The sequence below is a fragment of the Microsporum canis genome, genomic scaffold (assembly GCF_000151145.1).
Source record: "Microsporum canis CBS 113480 supercont1.2 genomic scaffold, whole genome shotgun sequence".
In the NCBI taxonomy this organism is placed as follows: domain Eukaryota; kingdom Fungi; phylum Ascomycota; class Eurotiomycetes; order Onygenales; family Arthrodermataceae; genus Microsporum; species Microsporum canis.
This window is the reverse complement of record NW_003299168.1, coordinates 1,382,050-1,407,002: the sequence shown is the minus strand read 5'-3', so window position 1 is coordinate 1,407,002 and position 24,953 is coordinate 1,382,050. Positions and strand designations below refer to the sequence as shown.

Genomic DNA, 24,953 nt, shown 5'->3' with positions numbered 1-24,953 from the left:
ATAGGGGTCCAACCCCTTACATCTAATATTTCTATACTAATATTTCTAATATCTTCTATATACTCGATATACCCAATATATTTAATATAACCAATGTATCTAATATAACTAATATATCTAATATAACTAATTTACGGAGCGAAGCGAAGTATATTGTATTCCAAAAAGTAGATATATTCAGTATCTAGTCCTTTAGTCTAGTATGCTCTTCTAGATAATAGTACTCGTTATACTAGTATATTCCTCTATAAATATAGGTTAGAGCTAGTCTTCTAAACTAGGATTGAGTCCGTCCCTAGAATATAGATTTCGAGGTCGTTTAGGATATTAATTAGGATATTATAGGTATTAAGAATACTATTTAGAATTTGATCTTCGTTACCGTAATATTCTTCCTATAGTAACGTTAGAAGTCTTAAATAAGGTCTATAAAGTTAACTAAGTTAGCTTAATAGTACCAGATAACTGCGTACGCGTGGTCAATCTTTTTATTCGCTAAAATAAGGTCGTCCTTTACTTATTCTAGACGTAATATCTCGAGCTTTTAGGCTTCCTAGAATACCTCTATCTAGTTATTAAGCTAGGTAAAGACGTCTCTAGCTCTTAATCTAGCTTTTAATATTTTATATTTTTATTCTACCTTATATATTTTATCCTTATCCGTTAGATAGAGGCGTTTCTTTAATCCTTTTATTATCTTGTATAACGAATCCTCTACTCGGAGTTAATTAAATACTAGATAGGTAACTATTATTATTAGATAGATTCGGAATATTAATAGGGTATTTCTTTCTATTTAATACTTTAATTACTATTTCTTATAGTCCTTCTTTAGAATCTTTAGTATTTCGAGCTAGTCCTTATTAAGGTCTAGAATACTAGTTACTTAAGGATTTATATCCTTATATTCGACCTTTTTAGGTAGAGTAGTATACTCCGGTTCTACTTCAAGATCTAGGTTTACTAGTATCTAGATATTTAATTAATAGGCTAGGGCTTTAATACCCCCGTACTAAAGGTACTAGTCCCGTTCGTTTTTAAGCACGGTAATCCTCGCCGTAGTAGTCTCAGTATATTGATTCGCTATTATTAATCGATATTAGACGAATAACGTTTAATATTATTAACTACTACTTCTTATTAATAGTTAGCGTATCGGAATATTTAAATCGGACGTTATTTCGATTTAATTTGCGATAGCTGGGCTTATAACTATTAAATATAAGCAAGAGTAGCGAATAATGATTGGCTGAATAAGTTTAAACGTATATATAGGTGTAAAATATACGTATATTGGTGAGCTTGAAGAGCTTAGGTGCAGGGTGTAAGTCTCTGCCGGATATAACAGGGGCAGTGCACGTGATCTAACTACGTTGCTGACTAAGTACAACATTTGACACTAACTCTTTAGCTATGGTTGGTCTATTTTTCTGAACTCCACAGCAGCCTCACCAAGAACACCTTCAAGACGCGATGCAAACCTCAAGACCTTCTCATGATACTTGGAATCTTCAACACCCGCAGCCATACACACACCCAACGAGGCTTTTAACTCCTGCAAGCCGTCCTGGGCTGACGCTGCAACCTGAGCATAGATGTTGAAAGTTAGGCTGAGTGCTCTGAGGCATTCCGCGGAAGACTGGAACGAAACGTCAAAAGTTTGTCGTAAGTAGAGGTCGGCTGTGTCCGTTAACGAGGTTGCTTGTTCCAACACATACGCCACCTTTGCGCTGACTGATTCCTTCATCTTTGCCTCGTATCGTTCCGCATTGAATGTCGCCTGGCAAGAGACCGTTTCCTCTGCCCAGCGACACCACAACGAGACAAACTGAGAGATGGAAGTGCTAATTACATATGCTGGAGGGCATTCGGATGGGCGAGCCATGGTAGGTTCAGGCCAAACCTCGAACCTCGAGCCATTTATGAGATCGTTCTGCAATTGGACCAAAGCATCCAAGCGCATTTCCCACTTACCAATATCAGTCGACGAGGGAGTGAGAGTGGGTGTTGGCATGAGGTAGCCTATGAGAAACCTGGCGAGAATGGCTTGCACTTCAAAGCTATCACCGTGGATTAAATCCATTAGCTCCTTTGCTTGCCGGCCGCTGACATGCAGCATGACTTTCTCTCCTCCAGGATGGAACTTCAGAAACGGTGTCACATCGTAAACCATGTCTCCTACGGCCATCCATGCATCGCCAGGCGCGTTATGCAGAGCTAACTCCGCCTTTGTAATTGCTCTCAGCCCTGACTTATTAACTTGAACACTGTTGTTGCCTGTTGAGGAAACATGAAGCTTGACCGTTGGCGCTCGCGATGTCACAATCGGGGACCGGATAGGCGAGAGTTCGGAAATACCAGCACTCTGCTCCTGATGTTCAGATATAGCCGCCAATGTCGATACCCCAAACGCTGCACTGCCGCATATGTAAATGCATGTGCCGTCAAACTGGTCAAGCTGCCTGATGTAAGCATCAACTCGCCCAGAAAATGGTACTAATCCCAATGAGATGATAAACTGGCCGTCGTTGAAGCTCAAGTTTGGCGTAGCGACCGTGACTCGGACATTAAGACGACTACCAATTTGGCACAATTCTTGCTTGAAGGGTATCTCCCTTGGGTTCCGCACCCCGATGACAACATCGTAGGTCCCTACCGAGGCTTTCTGGTCTTTCAACCATGTAGCAAATACTCCGATAGCACCACCCTGGCCCAGCATGAATATGTGCCCCTCGTTTCTTGTATTTGGTGAAAGCCGAAAGTGTGGTGATGGCAAAATACTGGCCTTCGCGGCGAATTGCTCTTGCTGGCTGCATATATACGATGAGACATTACGTCCGGTAGTACGGACACAGATCTCGACAGCTTTAGCCAGTGGAAATGAGTACTCCTCTTTCGGGGTCAGCGTTTCGGACTCTACAATCGAAGTCACGGTGTATGTACGTGTTTCCCGCTTCTCCTTTTCGATATTAACCGCCAGGCTAATCGCATCTCCAGGTAGGACCACGAGAGGCGTGGCAAATTGGACAATAACTCGAGCCCCCAAAGAACATGATGTGGCCCCTTCAAACAGAGGTTGTGTGATGCATATCGCGTCTATCATGTATTTTTCGGGCTTCTTGCCGAATCTGACCTCCATTGCCTTGGAAAGACTTGACATAATATGTCTCTCAGGGCTTCCTGCTCTTTCAGTTCCAGATGAGGTGGAAAGCTGGCCCGCACTTAGCGATAACAATATCCTCATGGCCTTTTTGCGATGCATCTTATAGATGTCATAATATGCTTGCTGTAAACCATTAAATGCTTGCTTCAACCCATCAGGCATACCAGCTCTTGCAACACACATTCTAAGCGAAGGCGCTTTGGCTAGCATCTTAATCATAGTTCGGATATTTGGAGGGAAAAATCGAGACCGGAAATCAAGTTCTTCCAAAAGTGCTGCCGTGCTATCTTCGTTCTCCATGCCGCATAATACATCCAACATCCTAAATAGAGGCGTGTCAGCCCCACCGCCTCCAATGTCTGAAGCCCCAACTCCTTTAGAGAACCGTGCAAACGTCTTGCCCCAGATTACTTCATCGAACATCATGCTGTACAGCTCTTCCCGACAAGCTGCGACAGCACATTGTAAGGTACCCAACGCAACAGATACTTCACTCGAAGTACTGGGTAGCCATAAAAGAGCCCCTGGGAGTTGCTTTAACGTTAGCAATGCTCCACTTGCTTCAAAAAGCTCCTGAAGCCGCCGTTGAGTGCCATTTGTATGCGTTGTTTCATGAAGACGACCGAATTCCAAGTGGCTTTCGTCATCTTGGTAGTGGCTTTGGTCATACCAGTCGCCGCGACTAGTACGGTATAAAAGGTTGACCGTATCCTGAAACTTATAACGGCCTCCTGGGGCTGCTTTACTGGAGAATACCATGGAGCCATGGATAATGTTGCGAGAGAGCCGTAAAGCCCTATCAATTGCAAACTCAGATACCACAGACATATCATCCAAGTTATGGAGATCTTCCTTTAGGAAATGATGAAGCTCTTCGTGTAGCAAGACCTGAAAGACCAATTTGTGCTCCTCAATATTCGGGGGTGTGGTTCTTTGGATATCCCTTGGCCAGTGGTAGGCTTGCTCGAGGGTAGTTAAGTAGACGGATAATTTAGAAATCAAGCGACGGTCGTGAAGTGCAGCATTTGCCATGATGACAAGAGTTTGTTTGTCTAGCTGAAGATCGACACACTCGATATACGGATGGTGACAGTTCAGCTGGATAGCGCGCCCCAAATTTTGCATCATACGGCGGAAGAAACTGAAAATGATCAATGCACTTGGTGAGACTGTTTCCTCCAGACTTGCAAGGTCGATGATAGGAAGTACTCTGCCAATATTTTCATCCTCGGCAGCGAATCCTTTCCATTGATGGACATCCGTGATTGTTGCCGATTGAAACATAGCGGAGGAGAAGAAAACAGATATCAGCCTTCAGGAGGAGATAAATCTTGAATAACAAATATGATACCAGATTCTTGGTCTTATACAGAGCGATTCCCGAAGCAAAGAGCATACCCCTTATATAAATATTGAACACCAGTTTCTATACTTATATACCTAGCCCCCTTCCTTAATCAACTCTTCTTACAAGACAGGACATTCTTGTATTGCAAATATGCAGTATCAATTAATCTAGGCTGTGCATGCATGAGAAGGCAGTGTTCGCAGTTGGCTAATGGCACTTGCTACATATCTCGCTTGACTGATGGTTGCCTACAGTACGTATATACGTATATACCAGGTCTGTTAAATACGGGGTTTATCTTGACCATCCAGCTTCCACCTTGAATGTTGGTAAAGCCATGCATAACATATACCCTGCTGCTCCAGTCCCAAATCCATCCGTACGTCTTGAGTACAATGCTTGTCCCTTCAGCCTCCTCTTTTTTTTTTAAAAAAAAAAAAAAGAAAAGAAAAGAAAAGAAAAATAAGACAAAAGAATCAAAGAAGAAGAGATATAGGAAAACTCGGGTCGAGCCGGCATTATATGCAATAAAGTGACATCTCGCACCCCCCAGAAATTGTGGATCCTTGGCCTCTCGGTCTTTTGCAAAGGGGTATTTTGAAGCTCGTCCTCCCTATAAAGACACTGACCATTCGCCTGGGAAGCGAGGAAACATTCACCAAAGATCTTATCATCTATAAATATCCGCTAGAACTTGATCTCGCTCAGAACACACAATGGACAAATATTTGAATGTCAATAGCCTCGTGCCTTCTTTACATTATGATGGCAATCTATTAGCTTACATCGTTGTTAGCTCTATTTTTGTTGTAAGCCATCTCCATAATTATTAAATTTGCGGTTTGACTGACATCTGGATTACCATCTGTAGCTTTTTTTTTGTTGGCGAATCTTGCGAGACCCTCTGAAGGGCATTCCCGGGCCGTTTTTGACCCAATGGCACCCTTTTTGGCTTACATTTCAGTGCCGCTTACTTCAACGTGCTGTCAAAATTGACGAACTACACCGGCAATATGGCCCTATTGTTCGTGTTGGCCCGCGTCATATCTCCGTGGCTACCCCTAGCAGCTTCCAGCAGATATATGGCGCTCGAAGTGGGATATCTAAGGGGCCATTCTATGATGATAAGTTTATCTTCCTAAGTTTCGAAATGAATTATGCTAAAAATTTTAATTACTATTCAAGCAGACTGTTCCCATTATATTTTCTACTCGAGATAATGCTTTCCACGCTAAAAGGCGGAGGGACCTCAGCCCAGCGTTTTCATTACGAGCACTGAAGGAATTTGAAGTCAATATGTCTGAAGATATTTTGAATTTTAAAAGGGCACTATACAAGGAGTTAGGCGATAATTTATCTGCGACGATAAACTTTTCCCCATGGGGTGAGTGGCTAACTGAATATTCCGTATCTTTTGTGATGCTAATGTGCTTACATGAATATATTACCTAGCAAATCTTCTGGCTTTCGATGTAATAGGTAAGCCAAACTCCCACTGAACCTATGGAACTCCGGAAAAGTGATAGAATATCCTAGCGAACTTTGTGTTTGGAGAAGCCTTTGGGTTTTTATCTGTCGGATCTGATTTTCTCAATCTGATTCCTACTTTGGATGGCCGAATGCGCTGCATTAACGCACTCGGCACACTTCCAGGATGGCTTCGGCCAGTTATTCAGTACCTACCAGACTCATTCTGGACTCAAAAATCAGCTTTGAGCCTCCAGATGCTCGCGAAGAATGCATTTAATAGAAGGAAGTGTGCTGGCGCAAACCATCGTAAGGATATGCTTGCTTCCCTCTTGACAGCTAAATCGGAAGATGGAAAACCATTACCGGAAGAAAGCATCATTGCAGAAGCGGCAAGCTTTATTTCCGGAGGGAGTGACTCCACTTCTACAACATTGACACATTTTGTTGACCTAGTCTCACGTAATGATTCCGTGCGACTAAGGCTGCAGGACGAATTGGACAAAGCATTCCCCAACTGCGAGGAAAATTGGGTACCAGAGGGTGATATAACCGGAAAACTGCCGTATCTTCAAGCTACGCTTAGAGAGGTGATGCGAGTAAGGCCCGCAAGTGCATCCGGCCTGGAGAGAATTGTCACAGAACAGCCACTGGATATTTCCGGCTTCAAGCTTCCTCCTGGGGTTTGTCTCACCAAGCTATATGACGTATTCCAAATTCAATTCAGTTGTTAATCGGTTTTTCCAGACGCTTATAAGTGCCCCTACTTACACTGTGCATAGAAATGAATCTATTTTCAAAGTAAGTAACTGCCCCAAAATCTCTAGGCAAACGAATTGTTGTTAATGATTTGTCAGGATCCCGGGAAGTTTGACCCGGACCGATGGCTAGGAAACACGGTTATGGAGTTGAACAAGGCATTTGCCCCTTTTAGCATAGGACCTCGCGGGTGTATGGGTAAGAGGTTAGTTATTCCGGCGGCGGAATAGATGGATTCAAATTCATATGACTGACTGAAGTATAGTTTTGCCTGGATGGAGCTTACCAAGACCATTGCCATGCTTTTCCGGATCTTTGATATCGCAAGAGCTTGGAATGAATCTACTGCATTACGAGAAGGGTTTTTCTTGAAGTGTGAGGAATGCTATGTTGTGATAAAAAGAAGGTGACAAATCATCATGGCGAAGCCAGGCTTTGTTAAAAATATCCCCTGGCTATAAATCCTCCTGTGTACATACCTATGGGAATCATGCTGAATCACATTTCACGGCTCCAACTTCCATTTCCTTGAAAATTGTAGTATCAACCACAGCGGTAATGATACTCTCTCCCGATGCCTCTTGGACGGTGTGTATGTCAATAACACACAACCCCGCTCCTTTGAGCAAGCTAACCCATTGTGATTTGGACCTTTCCCTGGCCAGAAATAGCGCCATCATGGTTAAGTCACTTTGCATTGAGTTGCTGTGTGCATTGGTATCAGGCAGAACTATGTCTCCGATTAGGAGGATGGAATGTCCAACCATGGCATTTCTTAGGTGCCCAAGGATTTGGCGGCATGGTTCATCTGGCCAATCATGGAGAATATGGTGGAGGCGGTATATTCTTGCCCCTAACATCCGTACGTATCAGACCTCTAGTCAAACAGCTTCGTCTACATGTATAGTGCCTTACCGCGTACTGGTTGTGGGGAAAAAAAGTCATGTATCATCCCGTCAACTCCATGCATGGAAGAACATTTTTGGATGATCTCTGAGAGATCTTGGAAGATAATGCGGCCTGGTAAATGGGGATACCTTTCTTTTACCAGCCTAGCTTCATGGCCATTCCCTCCACCAACATCTACCAGCAGGGTTTCAACTAAGTTGTCAGCCTCGTCCAACCTGATGTACTTGTCAAGGGGGTACACATCCAGCCAGTGGGTCTCTCCAGCATGCCGGGTATTCATCCAAATATGGAAGTTTGCCAGGGAAGCTTCATTTTTCGACAGCCAGGGGAAGAAAGATGCATCGGGGTCGCCGACTGAGAATTGGAAAGGAGTTTCGAGCCGCTTCTCAGAACCGGCTCCATTATTTGCGGTCAACCATGCTGGTAATTTCAAAAATACTGGCGCAGTCACGTCATAGCTAGATAACGATAGTTAACATTAGCAATTGTCTGTGGCAGTTTTGATAACTATGCTCACTTGAACTTCACCCCTGCTGCGAATCCTGCATTTGCAAGGGATTCGCACGCAGTTGTACTCTTCCATTGACCGATACCGGTTTCTTCGATATAATTCATGGAGGCTAGATACTTCAATATCCGTTCTAAAAGGGTGTGTTCAACTGCTGTGGCTTCTACAAGACTTGCTGTACTAAGGGGACAAGAGCTTTTGGCCAAAGAGTTGAAAAGGTTGGTATCAATAGCACATCGAATGATGCTAACCTCGAGTGGCTAAATGCGCAAGAATCAGCCAGGGCGTTCTGTGGTCAGGGGATATTTTGAGATGATACTCCCAAGCGATGGGGCGAAGTTACCAGGAAAGCAACCCGTCTGCAGGTCATGAGTGGAGATTCTAGAGCTACAGTGAGCCTTTGTGAAGCAGCTAGTAGCCGCTTCCGTGAGTTGACGTCTATAAGCCCGGCCTGTACTTGAGCAGTAACCTCCTCAATTTGGCCGGCAAGGTCACTGGCTGATCCACACTCCGAGAGCATTTTTGACATTAAATTGCGGATAAGAGGTGGGGAGTGGCTTTGTGTCAAGGGATTTGATCGTGATGGCCCGGAATATGGGTGCCTTGTTCTCGTACAAAGAAAAGAAAAATGAGAAAGAATACGGTACACTGCCTGAGTCGGGCTTTTTATGTTACAGGATCGCAAGACACATGCTGACGGCATACATCCATGCTTCAGCGCCGGAGTTAGTCCAATATAGCTCCGTATTCTGTGTCTATTAGCTATTGGCAGCTTGCAATTGTCGGGAAACGAGAATGCAATGCGTGCAGGGAGCTGAAGTTTGCGTGTCTTGCAACAGGCGAGACGGAGAGAAAATCACTACCATGGGTATTGGCAGGGGGCATGGGAGCAATTACATAGTAGGATCGCTCCACATTTACGCTGTGTAGGACTAGGTAGTCACTCTACTTTGAACAAACCGCATGAGTCACTCTTGTTATTTATCGTTGATATATTTTACCCAATACCACAGGGCATTGCCATTGTACTCCGTACCCATGCACGTCAAATCCAGACCATGGGGTCTAGGCCGGGAAATGCGAAGTGTTAAGGGATCAGGATAGCGAATGCTGCTGGGATTCACGCATGCACATGTGATGCTTTAATGAAGAGCTTCGGAGAATCTGGATATCACCTTGCTTATAAACCTGAGTCATTATGCGGAGTTCCCCCTGCTAGTTATGTACCCAGAGTAATAATATCATGGTATCATATCTAAGCTTGTCTGTACCGGAGCTGGATCCATGCAATGCAACAGGTCATATCCTGGAGAAAGATAACAGGTATGCCGAACTAATGCAGTCTCGCCATAACGAAGGCCTCATTTGATTATAGGCGTTCAGCTGTTGACAAACAATTCCGTAGCGTTGTTGTCTCGAACAGTGGGTCAAGGTAAGCATTCACCAAGCAATGGGCCAAGAAGCTAACTGGTTAAGCAACTAGTTAACTAGTAACTAACGGATATAACCAGTTGGTAAACTAGATTGCATAGTAGGAGCTGGAGAAGCTATCCAGCCGGCTTCATCCGAGATTACTTGCAAGTACCAGTTATTAGTTATCATGCCATGGTCAACATATTCTCCATGTTTTTCCTATCTCCAGGGAGCTATTGGTTGGTTGATCACCATGTGATTATGAAAACTCGCTAAGTAACTACAAAGGTCTAATCATCTTCTTTATTGGCTGCAAACGGGCTTTGGCGTCGAAGAGCCTTCCCAAATTTCCATAGCAGCAACACCGCAGGCAATCCAATTCCGAGTCCACAGAATCCAAGCAGGCTGCCTGTCCACCCGTAACCTAGAGCGATATATCTATACAATTGTTAGCTTAATGTTTTAAATGGTAATTCGTGTTAAATATTCTCTTACACGTAGGGTGCAAAAAGTGGAAAAGCGAACGCGGCTAAGGATCGCAGGATCGCAACGGCTGCAAGAGCACTCGCAGAGTATTTTCCATAGGTGTCGATAATATAAGCATTCACACAAATACCACAAACGACAGCCCCAGCCATGAAGAATGCACTTCCAATATCGGGCATTATCCAATGCAATTTTTTCTGAGCACTCCAGCCGTACCAGAACAATCCAACACTAAGCAGGACCGTAGCTGGCGCCATGATTGGAATGCGGAATTCTGGCTTAGTTGTCCCGCCATTTTTCTTCTTGAGGGAGGCAAAGATCCTGTCGTTGATGTGAGTGCAGACTTCACTTGCGAAGGCCGTACCGACAGCCATCGATATGTAATGCAGACCAGCTATGCTCGTGCTTTGGTGGTATATTTCAGTCCATAATTCAGGAAACGTAGCATAAAGGATAAATATAATTCCATAGAGGAAGGCGTTGTACAGAGCTAAAACTTGAACGATGGGTTGAGTGAGAAGAAGGCGAATTGCTCTTCCTAGGTTAGCAGAAAGCCGGTCTCTGACCTGTCGTATAGCCTGTACCATTGTTACGGCCGGTGTTATTTGCAGTCGTGCCTGTTTTCTTCTCAGGAGGACAGGGGCATAAGTTTCTTCTAGGAACAAGATGCCTAGAAGCTGAACCACAGCATCCAGTATTGAAGCTGAGTAGAATACCCAGGACCAGTGTGCGTGTTGAGCAATCAGTCCGCCCATTATGGGTCCAAGGACAGGGCCGACAAGAGGAGCAAGGCTGTATATCGCTACCGCTTTACCACGATCATCTGCGGTAAAAAGATCACTAAGTGTGCCACCTCCAATCTTTACGTTTATCTTGTCAGCATACGGACACGATCAAGAAATAAAATCAACTTACCCCAAGAGTAGCGCTTCCAAAAAACCCCGAAATAAATCTCAGGACCAATAGGGTTTCTTTCGAATTCGCAGCACCGCAGCCAGTATTGAAAATTAGATAAAGGAGGTTCCAGCTCTGGACGACACGTACTCGGCCATATATCTCCGACAGAGGACTTGCGATCAACGGGCCAAAGGCAAAACCTAGAACGAAAATGGATACAACCATTGTTTGTTCGGCAGGTGTCGTAATGTTGAGGTCTGTCGATATGATCTCAAGGCCGGGTGCAACTATGGTAGAAGAAAGCGGACTCATGAGAACGAAGGATGATATAGCAAATACAGCCTTCCATTTTCGGGCCAGTGTCCAATTCTTTGGATTCTCATGTTCGTCGAGAGTAATGCTTGGAGTCTAGAGAATGTTAGCTACGGCATATTCTCCCATCCTTTGCAGGGCCTTACTAATTCAGCATCCACCTTAATAGCTTCAGATTTCTCTTCATTCGCTTTTTCGTCCTTGTCGTGCTTATGTTCGGCCTTCTCGCCATGCGTCTGTTGACCGTCCGCTAGAGATGCCATCGTTTTTCAAATACTGCCTGGGCAGACGTTGAGATATGAGATAGAAAATATGTTCAACCACTGTAATGAAAATAATGAGTGATGATATATGGTGTAAATATACGGGACAGTGATGCCCTACAAATGTCAAGGAAATTACACCATCCATCCATACTGTCCCTGGAAGTATTTGCGGCCCGTGCCGAACCAAAGCGACAGCATGTGGCAGGGAGAGGGCGAGATTCATTTTTCTTGGGTCTCAGAGAACATGGGGTGCTTCTCAAGGAAAGGTGTGTGACTAGTCAGGGATGTGAGAATATTATGTAGGGGGCATATATAGATATGCCCATTTAACTCCGAAAATCAGCGCCGTAAACTCCAGGCCCGAAGATTAGCGCAGACCCACCTAGCAAACTTTACGCGCAATGCTTGTTCCGACTACTTGACATAATATAAACGTGTTTTCACCAACACGTAAAGAGAATTTTATGCATTCGTCTATTGGCTGCTACTATGTATGTTATCACGGTAGGATGAATATACATAGACAATGAATGACAAAATGGCTCATGCAACGTTGACTCATCGCACCAGGCCCTGGTGACGGTCACTTTGAACTTCCTGGCCCTTGGATCCCTTTCCCCGACAGCACCTCCTCCATGACACCGCGTAGTCTTGATACTGCATCCAAGCAGATTTGATAGTGCACCACCAACCTCCCTGCGAGCATGCCTTCCATTACTTTTAGGCCTTTAGCCTTGGCCAGAGCAAAGAACCTTGCCTGGTCTACCTCGGGATCGTTTAGGTCGAGCCACACCATATTTGTCTCCGTGGGATTGGTCAAACGCCCGCCTAAAAGTGTCCATGTTGCAGCAAGGGACTTTGCAATGTCTTGTGCTGCGCGCAGTCTTCCTCCGAGGAATATTTGCTCCACCGCAACCTTTGCTGGTGCAGTAAGAACCCCAGCTGCGCGTATGCCTCCTCCAAGAAGCTTTCGCACCATTCGTGCGCGCTCAATAAACTCTGAGCTACCCAAAACGACGGATCCAATCGGTGCCCCGAGACCCTTGGTCAAACAGAGCGTTACACTATCAAATTCCTTGCAATACTGCTGCAGGCTACCAGCCGCTGCTGCATCTGCTTCCCAGAGCCTTGCTCCATCGAGATGCATATGAATCGGTTCAGGCTGGCTGCGAGCCCAGGTAGATATTTCCTGGACATCCTTTAGTGGCATAATTGTACCGCTCAGAGTATTCTCGAGGCTTATAACTCTTGTGGGGCAGCCGTATAAACCAGACGTTAATGTTGCATGTCGCCGAATGTCATCCAGGACCAAATGATGTCCGTTAGAAGGCCGGATTCCAATAATAAGAGCACCGCATAGGGTTGCAGCTCCACCAACTTCCATTCGAATTGCATGGCTGCGCTCGTCCGCAAGGATAGAGTATGGAGGCGCCTTTAGAGCTGCACGAAGCGCCACCTGGTTTCCCATTGTCCCCGACAGCATGAAAAGTGCCTCCTCTTTCCCGGTCAAGTTTGCCATGAATTCTTGAAACTCGTTAGTAGTCGGGTCCTCCATCATAACATCGTCACGAAGGGTGGTATTCATAATGGACTGCAACATGGGGAAGGTTGGAACAGTAACATAGTCCGATCTGAAGTCATATGCCGCGGCAGCTGGCCTCGACCACGCAGATTCACCTAATTTAACTGGATTGTGGTGAAAACTAGGACAGGATTTTTGAGTGGAAATTCGGGGGGTTGAGATTCCGGATGGAGCCATTTTGAGATGATTAGTTCGGATGATGATAGCAATGAAGTTGTCATTTGCTCCAAAATTTCGGGGATTTTTAAATTTTTTTATAGAGGTCAAGAACCACCAGCAGTCCTCCCTCCTCCCTCATCCCTGCAAGGGGAGAACAAGCACAGAGGTAGAAACCATTAGATATTATGTTTACTAATGCGTACTTTTTTACAAAACGCTTATACCCAGCGCATAGCGGCTTACCATATTACTTTTTCCCCAAAAAAGCAATAGTATCGGTATTCACCTAGAAAATTGGACGGCTCCTATTACATGGGTCATTGACCTCACCCTCGATCCGTTTCCCCCTCTTATACCTACTTTGCAAATTTGGTATTACACTATGCGGTATAAGTTAGCTATGCAATATTATAACTGCAGTACACCGCCCTCACATTCGTGTTTGACGTAAAATGTTGGTTACAGCCAGGTTACCAGCCAAATCGCATGAGAATCAACGCCCCCAAGGCTAGAGCCGGGAGTTCTACGTGGATGTTGCGTTAGGAACAGTGCACAACTGTTGTAAGCTCCCCCCCCCTTTTTATACCCTTTACTCCTCAGGTGGAATTTATCAACATACACATTCAATGCCACCGTTCGAGCTCTGGTTCCTAGCCCTATAGCCTCCTCACCAACGAATTTCACAATGGAAGATATCAAAGAACGGTTCGTACTCGAGCTTATTAAGTTTGCTAGGCAAAAATCAGACTACTACCGTCAGCTATACGAGTCACTCCCTCAGGATATTGTGAATATCGAGAGTCTCCCGATCACCGATGTTGAAGATTATTGGAGACTCGCACGCTCGGACCCAAAAAATGTCTTGACGGGACCTTTTATCGATGGTGTCCCCCTCCGGAGTGGCGGATCTACCAATGAACCAAAGACAATCTTTTCCACCCGCGATGAAGTAACTAAAATTGCTAAAATCGAAGCCAATCTTCGAGCACAGACATCTGGAATTTTACCTGGAGACCGAGTGGCAAATCTGTTCACATTTGGCGGCCTTTATGGCGGCTACTGGTATGCTATTGCTCTCCTTCAAGAGATACCAATACCATTAGTCCATTTGCCTATATCTGGGAGCCAGCCGCTGGATAAGATTGTGGAGGAGATGGAGGTTTTTGAAGCGACGGTTATATTAGCTCCCGTCTTCACCATCATCTTGCTGGCTGAGCACCTGACCAAGAAGGGAAGGTCGCTTGACAACATTCGTGTCATTGTGTTTTCTGGAGAAAGCCTCTTTGAAGATACTCGCCCCCTATGGGGTACTGCTTACCCAAATGCCAAGATTTATTCGTCATTCTATGGTGGTGTCGACGTTGGCCCCTTAGGAGTACCTGCTCGTACCCCAGCTTGTTTCGAAGAAGCATTCGACCCTACCTTCAAGATGTGCTTCCCGGCAGTGTTGATGGAGATTATCGCGGAGGATGGAACGGTCATCAAAGAACCTGGAATACGAGGCAATGTGGTGGCTACAACTTTGGTTAGATACCTACAACCCATGATTCGGTACCCAGTTGGTGACGTTGCCGAGTGGGTGGACTATGAGGCTCGAACCTTCAAGCATCGCGGCCGTGCTTCCATTGCCATTAAGGTGGCTACAACTTTCCTCGATCTGCCCCTAATCAAGAAGATAATCGCGGAGGTCCTCGGTTCATCTATCACAGGGCGCTTCCAATGTATTGTTCGTCGCAAAGAAGGCAGCGCGATATTGACCTTCCGGCTCGCGATCCCAAAGCCAGAACACCATAATCAAATTCGTGACGAAGTCGAGGCAGCTCTTTCGCGAGCATCCCCTAAATGGAGAAGAGATAGAGAATGCTCTGCCATTGCACCTTTGATTTTGGAGTGGGTTGATAATAGCGGGCTGTTATATTCTGAGAAGAGCGGGAAGTTGAGGGAAATCGTCGATGAGCGATACTAAATCGCTGCCTGGTACCCTCTTATGATATGGCAATTCCAAGGGGGCACTCGTATGGTATTTAGTATTTCATAGGATTTCCTGTTCCTTTTGGATAACACATCTATCGTTTGGTTCATTATTCCGCTTATTAATGATACCGTTTTAGGAATGCGTTAAGTCAGTATCTAAATAGCGATTGGAGAGAAGCATAAGGGAGTCGGGAGCAAGTGTTCTATGAGACAATAAACGATAACTATACTAGTATATTCTTGTATATGTAAAAAGAAGTTACAAGTTGATATCCGCACCATTGACCAATTTTCTCTTATTTTAACTCTGTGGCTAACTCCATAGCGCTCCTGCATGGAAGCGCGATCCTCTCCATGTCCATCTTGAATCTATGTGGGCTCGACGAGCTTTGCGGAGTACTCACGGGTTGATGGTCATTGAACGTTAGCGATAACTAGTTAATTAGATAACGTTAAATATAACCAGTCTCTCTGCCACCAATTGGTGCGGGCTCGCCTTTTTGGCCGACCGGCAGATTCTGACAGTTAACTACATGATTATCTTCAAATATGGGGCCCTACAGAATATGAAATGTAATCTATATATTTTCCAATCCTCATCATAATTAACTAGGCGTTCAGTTAGTGTACGTTTATCTCTCGTAGATTCGTACCAACAAAGGCATAGGAAGCGGTTGTTGACTCAATTACTTTTACCTGCTGCATAGCTAGTCGTTCACAAGTTTGTCTAGTTTTAACCGGATGCTGTTTGATTTCGGGTTTCCATATTCAAAGTTCGACCTAAGGTATGTAAAATGAAGTAATAATAATCACTCCTTTGTATCATATACCTCCACCTGGTGAGCGGAATTGAGGAAAGACAGAGAATCTAGTACCATATTTAATAAGAGTTGATGCAACAGTTGGTGGTCAGTAGGCTGTTGAATTAGCCCTGCAGATGCTGGCATTCGCTGGCCATGCAGGCCAATATGTTGTTGCCTGGAGATTCATCATATAAACAAGCGCTAGGCCTATCTATATATAGTCTATACCAAAGATCTTATTATACCTATATCGCCTACCCTGAACGCCAGTCTGATTTTTGATTCTTTAGCTGCATCACTATAGCAGTCAGCATACCCGGACTCGACTTCAGCTATGAACGCTTTTGCAATTTCGTCCCTATCCTAACCCGCGGCTCCTCGGAGCCGACAACTGTAGATAACCTCAACCCCTTGATTCATCGGGTCCTCACACACTACCCTGGCTCGACCATCTTCGGCGTAGGAGGCCACTCCATCTTGGTATCCATATCCGATGACCTGGCCGTGAAGGTTTCCTACAGAGCTGGCGGAGAGCACATTCGTCATGAACAGTCTATCTTCAAGCTACTGGAGGGACAGGCCTGTCCATACATAGTCCATTCTTACTTCTCTGCGCCTGATCTCATCTTCATGGAGCTTGTGAAGAACGGCAGGCTGTACGAGCGCATGGAGCAAGTTGATAAACCACGCCCTATCCTGACGTGGATGCAACAGCTCTCAGAGGCAGCGGTGGCTCTAGAGGAGGTGGGGTACGCTCATGGAGACATCAACCCTCAAAACATCCTCTTTGACGAACAGGACCGACTTCGATTGGTCGATTTTGATCATGCACTCAAGGTCGGGGAGGAGGTAGAGGTGGGTGTTGAGCCATACGTGCGCCACCGCTACGTGAACTATGGGGTAGCCGGGCCTGATACTGAACAGTTTGCCTTGGGATCGATTTTCTGGTTCATGACTCGTGGTACAGAAATGTATGCAGACATCGACGGGGTGCAGAAGGTCAATAGGTTGAGCCGATGTATATTTCCCGAAGTGGACTCCGCAGACCCGATCGATGTGATCATTAGCGACTGCTGGCAGGGGAAATTTGAGTCTATGGCTGAACTTGCAAAGCGGATTCGTCAAGTTGCGTTCGACAAGAGCGCTGAGGAGAAGAAGAAAGCATGCGAGCAGCATTACAGCTCCGTGCTGCCTTGGACCAGTAGCCCTGTCTACATCTTCATAGAACTATAGATAAACAATTGATCTTCCTCTTCTAGCATCAGGAATAGCACGGGAAAGGGGAGCTTGGTGTTTCAGCCTATGCAAGGCCCTCCAGCTGTCAGATCTCCAAACTTCCTTTCCATCGAACTGTGCAAAATATAAATCGCATGACATGGCGTTGTTCCAGACCAACGACAACTAGCAGTAGATCCATCTATTTGAGTTCAACGTCAACATCAGCCAGACAGGTCGTAGTTTTAGCTTCTCTGTTCGACTAAGCGCCGCAGTGCGCATGAAGCAGTGACCTTTTGTGACATCCATCTATCCCGGCATATGAAACGTCTGCCGTCATAGCTGTGCCGCCCTCCAGGCAGCAGAAGGCAGCCTGTACCATCCCCTCAACACAGCCAAGTAGTGCCATCATCGTAAATAGGCAACCCTCGTATCCCTGATTAGAATGCTGGGGGATGGTGGATCGGTTCCACTCTGGAGGTCGAGTCACCAGCTCCAAGGGTGTTCCACGGCCAGATCTGTGGACGGAAACAAGAGGAGAAGACAAGCCCTGTAGCCTGGAGAGAGAAAAAGGGTCGGCAACTGCGTGAGTCAAGTATATGTGATGGATCTCTTGTCGACTGGCCAGGCAGACAGGCGGGAGAGGATCAGGTTAGACAAAGGCAAGGGAGCAGCCACCCGACGCCAGCGTGTCTCCAGCCAGCGATCTCCAGCGTCTCCGCCATCCATGTCTGGCTCTCCGGCGCATCCAAAAGGCAAACGGGGGGCGAGGGTGAGCTTGTTGTTCGATGGTTGCCTTGCTTGCGGGCGAAGATGCTGGTTGGGCGGCGAGCGCAAGGCGGTTAAACCCTCTTTTTGGGGCTAGCGAAGGGCCAAGTTAAACGGTGAAGGGAGCGAGGACATCCTCTCACCATCTTCAACATCCTCACCATCTACCAACTTCTTCTTCTTCTCTGCATTCTTCTTCTTCTTTTAAGCCTACTTGTAGGTCTCCTTCTCGACCAGGTCGTACTTCATCAGCTGTTATTCTCTACCCGTCTTACTCATACCAGTATAGCTGTCAGTAATAGCTTGTCTCACAGTCATCTGCCATCTCCTGCAGCAGCTAACCATCTTCACAGCTTCTTAGATACACGATACTCGCCTGTTTATGTGCTGCTGGTCTCCTGTTTCATTCATCTGCAAGCCAGAAGGGCTCATCTTTCAAGACCGGCCCGTAGCCTAGCCAGGTTGCAGCCCTCAGACATCATTCACGGCACAGCCTTTCAGCTCATTGAGAGCCAATGGAGGTTGCCGTGGAAGCTCAACGGGCATCTCTCAGCCGTCAACCGGCCCCTCCCTACACATCATCCCCTCAGACTCATGCATCAGAACCACAGACTGAGCCCGGGGAACAACCAGAGGATGAACAAACCCTGGAACAACCCTTACAGAATGGCGTGATGCCCACTCTGGCTGATGTCCTTCCACCTTCCGTCACATACAGCTCTACTACAGAAACAGAGTCTTCAGCTCCTGACCGACCGGCTGTAGAGGTTGTCACACCGGTGTCTAACGAGACAACAGAACGAGCAGTCAACACTCAGGTAAACGAGGTTATTGAAGCACCTGCCGTGAATGCTGCTGCTACTACTACTACTACTACTACTGTAAACGGGGATCCAGAGACGATGGAGACCGATATTGCCGTGAATGGCGTTGAGGCTGCTGAGGAAGACCAGACGCAGCCCCATGGCGAGAATGAGAACGAGAACATGCCCGTAAACGACAGCACCGAGCAGAACGAACCAGCGCAGCCCCGAGAGAATGAGGAGCCGTCAGAGGAGTCGTCACCGTCAACTGCTTCTGACGGATCGACAGATTCCAGCGAGTCAACCGAACGAACTGGAGAAGACTACGACGAAGACGATGAGAATGACGAGCCAGCCTACTGGGCCGAATACAAGGAGGACACATCTGTGGCAGAGGGAGATGAGCTCAAGGAGATTGAAAGCGGCGATGCTGATCACAGTGCACATGAGTGTGGGTGTCTTTCTCTCTACGTATCTATATCCACCAGTTACTGATCTTATCGATAGATGACTACATCGAGAAATCATTCTACCACGAGCTAGACGACCCAGAATATAAACCGATCGAGAAAGCACGCATAACGTGGAAGATAACCGGAGTCCGGGGTACCAAGGAAAAACCTAATAGAGCTACCATAATTCGGTCTCCACCGGCATACATCGGCGGATACTACTGGACACTAAAATTCTTCCCTCGGGGAAACAGTGTGGGATCGCTGAGTGTTTATCTCGAGTGCTCTCCCACGCCACCAGAGCAGGATAAGGCGATACTTGAAACGGAGTTTAAAGTCCTCAAAGGGCCGCCGGATGCCGTCCTGAGCGAGCTAACTCCAGACCAGGAGTTCAAGCTGCCTGCTACTACCGCCTCACCCAAGCCCTCTCAATCAGAAGAGTCTACCAAAAAGAGTCAAGAAAAGGATCAAGAGGAACTCCCGGAGGCAGCCAGTGAGGAAAAGACAGGCTCAGACCTCCGCGAATCATCTCCCAAACCCAAACCGGACTTTCGTATCTCGGCTCAGATCGGTGTGGTGCTCTACAACCCAGAGGAACCACGCACAGGCTGGACGCAGTCCTCCTGTCACCAATTCAACTCTCACAACTTCGACTGGGGATGGACACACTTTCATGGTCCGGGACCATGGAACACTATCCACCTCCGCCAACATGGCCAGCGCCAGGCTCTCCTCCGCAACGACACACTCTGTTTCGACGCATACATCCGCCTATTCGATGACCCAACAAAATCGCTATGGTGGCATTCTAGTGACTCTGAGCCCATTTGGGACTCTTACTCGCTTGTTGGTCTTAGGCCCATGGGTGATGTGTCGGTAAACTACTGCCAGCACACAGCTGGGTTGATCCCATTGCTACTCTTAAAGCCGTTTAGAGAAATGGTCAAGGGTATTGATGTTATGAGACATCTTAATGATGTGACTGCGCGTCCAAAGCCGGTGTGTGAAGCACTGCAGGTTATAGTTCACGAGATGACGGCGGAAAACATAACCTCTGTTCGCACCGAAGGAGTGAGAAGAGCGCTTAGATACCTTCTCGAGAGTTCAGGAGATGTCGTCGAATTTTGGGAACGGCTTAGACGCAGTCTGCAGATCGAACTTGCGGGCACTGAGGCTATAGAAAAGCTGGCCTCTATATTTGACAGCCCACACGATGACTCGAAAATGTCGGATGAGTCGCTAAACATGCTCTCTCGCGATTTCAATAGCCGCATCCGCATCAGCTCTGAGAACACTGAAAGTATCCAGTCAGGTATTGTAGAATACCTGAAATCTCGAGAGGGCAAATGGTCTCTCCCTCCTGTCCTCCAGATTGAGCTCTCCCGCCAGAAGTTCGACAAGAAGGCTCGTCAATGGAAATTCTTGGTCAACCGTGTACATCGAAATGAAGAACTTGATCTCTCTGACTACGTCAACTCCGAGACCGAGGGTAAATATACCTTGTTCAGCTTCATTGCACACAAGGGTCATCGGACATCACGGTGGTATTACCCCCTCGTTCGCCCCGGTGGGCAAGGCACCCATTGGCTTGCCTTCAAGGGTGAAGACCCCTATCGAATCGAGTGTTTAACCACCAAAATGGCCGTCGAGGGCTTCGAAGGACTAGATATGGCGGAAGCCGGAAATGGGGAGCCCGTCAATGCCGAGATCGCGGTTGCTTTTATGTACATTCGAAATGACCTGCAAGGCGAATACTTATCCCCCAAGCTGGAGCCATGGACTCTTCCACCATCATGGCACCGTTATATGCAGGCAATCTCGCCGGATAGATCTGCTGTGGAACCGGAGAAGCAAATTCCGGTTGCCTTTTACGGCCTAAACGGAGTGTCGAAAGATGCACGGAATCCAGCAGCGGCATATGATCTTATTAACCACCAAACATCAGAAAAGGACACTACAAGCATGATTGTTCCCATGTCAACGACCATTGGTGAATTGAGAGCTAAGTTAGCTGCCCAAATCTCGACTGAGGAGAATCCGATTACCAACGAACGAATACGCATGTGGTCTATTGGGGCGCCATATGAGGTCCGTTTGTTCAACTTCAGTATGGAACCCTTGGTTTCCATGGGATCGCAGTTGCTGAGTCTTGGATGGAATGCTCTGCGCATATGGGTACAAATTCTTAACGAGGGTAAGGAAGGCTATACCCGGAATTCGTGGACTATATAAAACTAATTCTAGCCTTAGATGATATGAAATTCTTCTCTATCCCAGAGTTTGTTCCCCCACCACCCATTTCAGACGAGGTAAATGGGATGAAGGATACTATAGAAGCTCCACCATCTCCACCACCCGTTCAAAATGAGGAACAGTCGCAATCAACTGAGCTGGTTCAGCCTCCCAATCAGGATGGAGATGTCGAGATGAATGATGCCACTCCTGATGATGAACCTAACCCACCTACTCAGCCACCTACTCAAATCCACAACGAGGAAACTCAAGAGTCAGAGAACCTTCCTAGTGCGCCTGAACCAGCAGAGCTTGAAATGACAGATAATGTTCCTGATCAAGCCGAACCCAACAGTGTTGAGCATGCACCTGTTCCAGACGTTAATAACGACGAACAAGCCGCCAACGAAGCGATCATTGCCTCAATAATTGCCCAAGACCTTGCACTTTTGGATCAGTCACAAGAGATGGACACAAGCGGAAGCTATACTGAAGCCAACTCAGTTCCGCCGCCCCCTCCTATGGTGGACACCATGGAGCACACCAACGAAGCAGTAGACGGATCATTGAGAAATGATGTTGAAGAAGACCGAGAAGCTCAGGACCAATCCAGCTCCGAAGACTCACAGATGGAAGGCTCTCCAATCGTTGAATCAAACAACAATGTTCCCGGAAATACTGATACCCAAATGAGCCAGCAAAACCTAGAGGAAAGCCACGAAGAGGGACAAACGGTCCCTGAGCCTCCAGTTATAAAATCAGAGCTTGTCCTACCATGTGATCAAGTCTACTACTTCGTTCAAGAGTTCGACGCAGACAACCAAACTGTTGAAACGGTTGGGGCATTCTTTGCCAAGTCATGCCGCAATATTCGTGAAGAGCTTCGGAAGACGCTACAGCTCCCTGAGGACCAGCCATACAATTTCTGGTCTCGTCGTAAGGCCGTGGCTTCTGTACACAGTGTTTCGTCAACCCATAGGTTCAGAGATCTAATGAACGATGTGGGATGTATTATTTTTGGAAAGACCATCCCTAAGCGCCGGTAAGCAATTAATATCAATCCTGGAGGGAGCAACATATACTAATAAAGTACCTCAATAGACAAACCGAGCTTGTCGAGGCAGGCTGCTTCATATCCCCTGACCGTCTATTAGAATACCTCTGGGCAGTTGATCGCCAACACCCAACTAAATCCTTCACTGGTAAAAAGACCGTGGAAGCTATCTTAAATGGCGAATACTACACTGGTGACCTCTGCAAGGGCTACTACCACGGCAGCGGAACCCACATCTCCGAAGCCGGTGACACATACACTGGCGACTTCGTCCAAGGCCGACGACAAGGTACAGGCTCCATCGAACACAGCTCTGGTGATACCTATACCGGCGACTGGTTCGAAGACCAGCCCCACGGCCAAGGGACGTGGGTCGAACACAAGACTGGCAACAAATATGTTGGCGGCTACCGTAATGGTAAACGTCACGGCAAGGGGGTCAGTTACTGGGAAGTAGCTGACGAGGAGATGAACCTTTGCCAAATCTGCTATACCGAAGAACAGGATTCACTGTTCTATACCTGTGGGCACGTCTGTGCTTGCGGATCATGCGCGAGACAAGTCGAGATTTGTCCCGTCTGTCGTGAGAAAGTCATCAGTGTCGTGAAGATTTTCAGATGTTAAGATGATATATCGTATATCATACACCATACACCATCCATACAAGACTGAGATATAAGCCATCTCTTTCAAAAACCCTTTATTAACCTCATATCAAAAACTCTTTCTAGAGCATATGGTCCTTTGTGTTCTCTCTCTCTACCTTATATGGCATCCTGTCTTTTGCCCAAGTCCATTTAAGTAAGTTTGCCATCTTTTTTTACTCATGATCTGAACGCTTCGTGCGCTTTTTTTGCCTCTCCTTTATCTATCTGCGAGATTCCCCCTTCTCCCGAGTTTAGGCTGCGTTGAACTTGTTGTTTTTTTCCATCCCACTGATCCTACTACCTTCTTCGATGTGTTCAGACCAAAGTATCCATATCCCCCGGTGACCATCCTGCATTGTCACTTCTCCCGGCGTAAATTGTTTATTAGCACCTGACGATGACGAATATTAGTTGAAATCCTTTCTTTCCTTCACTTATTCGGGCCAATAGATATTCATATTCCTGGGAATTTATTTATCCTTTCTTGACAAACGCATGAACCAACGTAAACATAACTATTCCTTCGATAAGCAACTACATATTGATGGTTGAAGCATGTGAACCGGGAAAAGTGCCTACAGGAATGAGAGAGACAAAAAGTTAGGGTTCAACAGTATCTATCTACGAGAGCATTAAACGGGGTCAGGCTTTGTAGAGACGAAGGTATTCTATAGAGATTTGAGTAGAAATGTATCGAAGATGAGATGGTATACAATGGCCCTTGGCTATAAGGGAAGAAGCATCAAGGCTTGTCTCGTATGTCCTCAGGTACAAGCTCCGTGATGACCTCTTCCAGACGCTCGCCGATGGTATAATGAGTGTCATCCCACTCCTGGAGCTCAGAGCAAGGCAGCTTCTCAGCCATGTACCTCGTCAACCTGATGGGCGAATTCGCGTCATTGATCCCATGCCAGATCCGGATCCTATCGTACTTGACGTCTTCGAACCGAAACCCCCAGTCCTTCGAAAGCAGCTGCGCCTCGTGCACGAATCCACGAGCTCCCTGCGCAAACCCCTCAAACGCGATCCGCAAAAGGCTCTGTCGGCCCTCGTGCGTGGGCGTCGTGTCGTCTTCCTTTTTGGTGCTCTCGATCCAGCTGTCGAGCCAGCGCGTCACGTAACCTGTAGTCGAGACCCGCTGCAGCGAGCCGACGAGCATGTCCGTAATGCCGGTAAACACCCAGGGACAGTTATTCGCTGCCACGCCCATCATCCGGGACACAAGAGGTACGTCCTGGGTGCCGGCTACCCATGGACCGGCGCCGGCAAGCACACCGACGGCGGAGAGCGACTTGTGAGGCAGGGCGTGGGCGCAGGCTACCGCATAGGGCCCCCCGCCCGAACCACCCAGGATGGCGAAGCGGGATATTTTGAGGTGGCGGGTGAGATCCTGAATGTCGTTGGGCCAGTCTGTGATGCGGCGATGGGGCTGGAAGGTGGACATGCCGAAGCCAGGACGGTCCGGGGAGATGATGCGGAGTCCATGGCGTTTGGCTATCGAGTCAGCCAGGAAGGCTTCCAGGCGTGAAGAGGGCCATCCGTGGAAGTAGAGTAGCGGGTAGCCTGTCGGACAGCCGTATTCAGTGTATCCCAGCACTCGACCGTCACGCAGAGAGACGGTCTTGTCGGGGAACGATGCCAGAGCCGGAGGTATAGATGTCGTTGAAGCGGTTGATAGCGAGAAGGACAGCCTGGGAAGCTTCATCTTCGCGGTAAATCAGAGGCTGTTGTTTTAT

At 46.9% G+C, this 24,953-nt stretch overlaps 9 protein-coding genes across 9 annotated transcripts; 4 read left to right on the top strand and 5 right to left on the bottom strand.

Annotated features, from left to right (window-relative positions):
* Window positions 1-1,411: 1,411 nt before the first annotated feature.
* On the bottom strand, window positions 1,412-4,447 carry MCYG_01979 (uncharacterized protein; the record flags this gene model as incomplete). The annotated part of the gene is made up of 1 exon (XM_002848999.1): window positions 1,412-4,447. One exon carries the CDS (start codon window positions 4,445-4,447, stop codon window positions 1,412-1,414), a length of 3,036 nt encoding a protein of 1,011 aa, XP_002849045.1.
* A 1,360-nt stretch (window positions 4,448-5,807) lies between these two features.
* Window positions 5,808-7,147, top strand: MCYG_01978 (benzoate-para-hydroxylase; the record flags this gene model as incomplete). Its single annotated transcript, XM_002848998.1, has 6 exons — window positions 5,808-5,895; window positions 5,964-5,990; window positions 6,048-6,661; window positions 6,726-6,779; window positions 6,806-6,942; window positions 7,003-7,147. 6 exons carry the CDS (start codon window positions 5,808-5,810, stop codon window positions 7,145-7,147), a joined length of 1,065 nt encoding a protein of 354 aa, XP_002849044.1.
* Window positions 7,148-7,225: 78 nt separating this feature from the next.
* MCYG_01977 (O-methyl transferase B) lies at window positions 7,226-8,674 on the bottom strand (the record flags this gene model as incomplete). Its single annotated transcript, XM_002848997.1, has 4 exons — window positions 7,226-7,590; window positions 7,653-8,104; window positions 8,164-8,273; window positions 8,498-8,674. The coding sequence occupies 4 exons, from the start codon at window positions 8,672-8,674 to the stop codon at window positions 7,226-7,228; spliced, it is 1,104 nt and encodes a 367-aa protein (XP_002849043.1).
* Window positions 8,675-9,857: 1,183 nt separating this feature from the next.
* MCYG_01976 (polyamine transporter 3) lies at window positions 9,858-11,525 on the bottom strand (the record flags this gene model as incomplete). Its single annotated transcript, XM_002848996.1, has 4 exons — window positions 9,858-10,005; window positions 10,063-10,913; window positions 10,969-11,358; window positions 11,409-11,525. The coding sequence occupies 4 exons, from the start codon at window positions 11,523-11,525 to the stop codon at window positions 9,858-9,860; spliced, it is 1,506 nt and encodes a 501-aa protein (XP_002849042.1).
* Window positions 11,526-12,111: 586 nt separating this feature from the next.
* MCYG_01975 (l-allo-threonine aldolase) lies at window positions 12,112-13,287 on the bottom strand (the record flags this gene model as incomplete). The annotated part of the gene is made up of 2 exons (XM_002848995.1): window positions 12,112-13,205; window positions 13,233-13,287. 2 exons carry the CDS (start codon window positions 13,285-13,287, stop codon window positions 12,112-12,114), a joined length of 1,149 nt encoding a protein of 382 aa, XP_002849041.1.
* Window positions 13,288-13,954: 667 nt separating this feature from the next.
* MCYG_01974 (AMP-dependent synthetase/ligase) lies at window positions 13,955-15,235 on the top strand (the record flags this gene model as incomplete). The annotated part of the gene is made up of 1 exon (XM_002848994.1): window positions 13,955-15,235. One exon carries the CDS (start codon window positions 13,955-13,957, stop codon window positions 15,233-15,235), a length of 1,281 nt encoding a protein of 426 aa, XP_002849040.1.
* A 901-nt stretch (window positions 15,236-16,136) lies between these two features.
* MCYG_01973 (protein kinase domain-containing protein) lies at window positions 16,137-17,279 on the top strand (the record flags this gene model as incomplete). Its single annotated transcript, XM_002848993.1, has 2 exons — window positions 16,137-16,155; window positions 16,351-17,279. The coding sequence occupies 2 exons, from the start codon at window positions 16,137-16,139 to the stop codon at window positions 17,277-17,279; spliced, it is 948 nt and encodes a 315-aa protein (XP_002849039.1).
* A 1,265-nt stretch (window positions 17,280-18,544) lies between these two features.
* MCYG_01972 (MATH and UCH domain-containing protein) lies at window positions 18,545-23,227 on the top strand (the record flags this gene model as incomplete). The annotated part of the gene is made up of 4 exons (XM_002848992.1): window positions 18,545-19,283; window positions 19,340-21,478; window positions 21,535-22,558; window positions 22,618-23,227. The coding sequence occupies 4 exons, from the start codon at window positions 18,545-18,547 to the stop codon at window positions 23,192-23,194; spliced, it is 4,479 nt and encodes a 1,492-aa protein (XP_002849038.1).
* Window positions 23,228-23,959: 732 nt separating this feature from the next.
* MCYG_01971 (hydrolase) lies at window positions 23,960-24,922 on the bottom strand (the record flags this gene model as incomplete). Its single annotated transcript, XM_002848991.1, has 1 exon — window positions 23,960-24,922. The coding sequence occupies one exon, from the start codon at window positions 24,920-24,922 to the stop codon at window positions 23,960-23,962; it is 963 nt and encodes a 320-aa protein (XP_002849037.1).
* Between the last annotated feature and the right edge of the window lie 31 nt (window positions 24,923-24,953).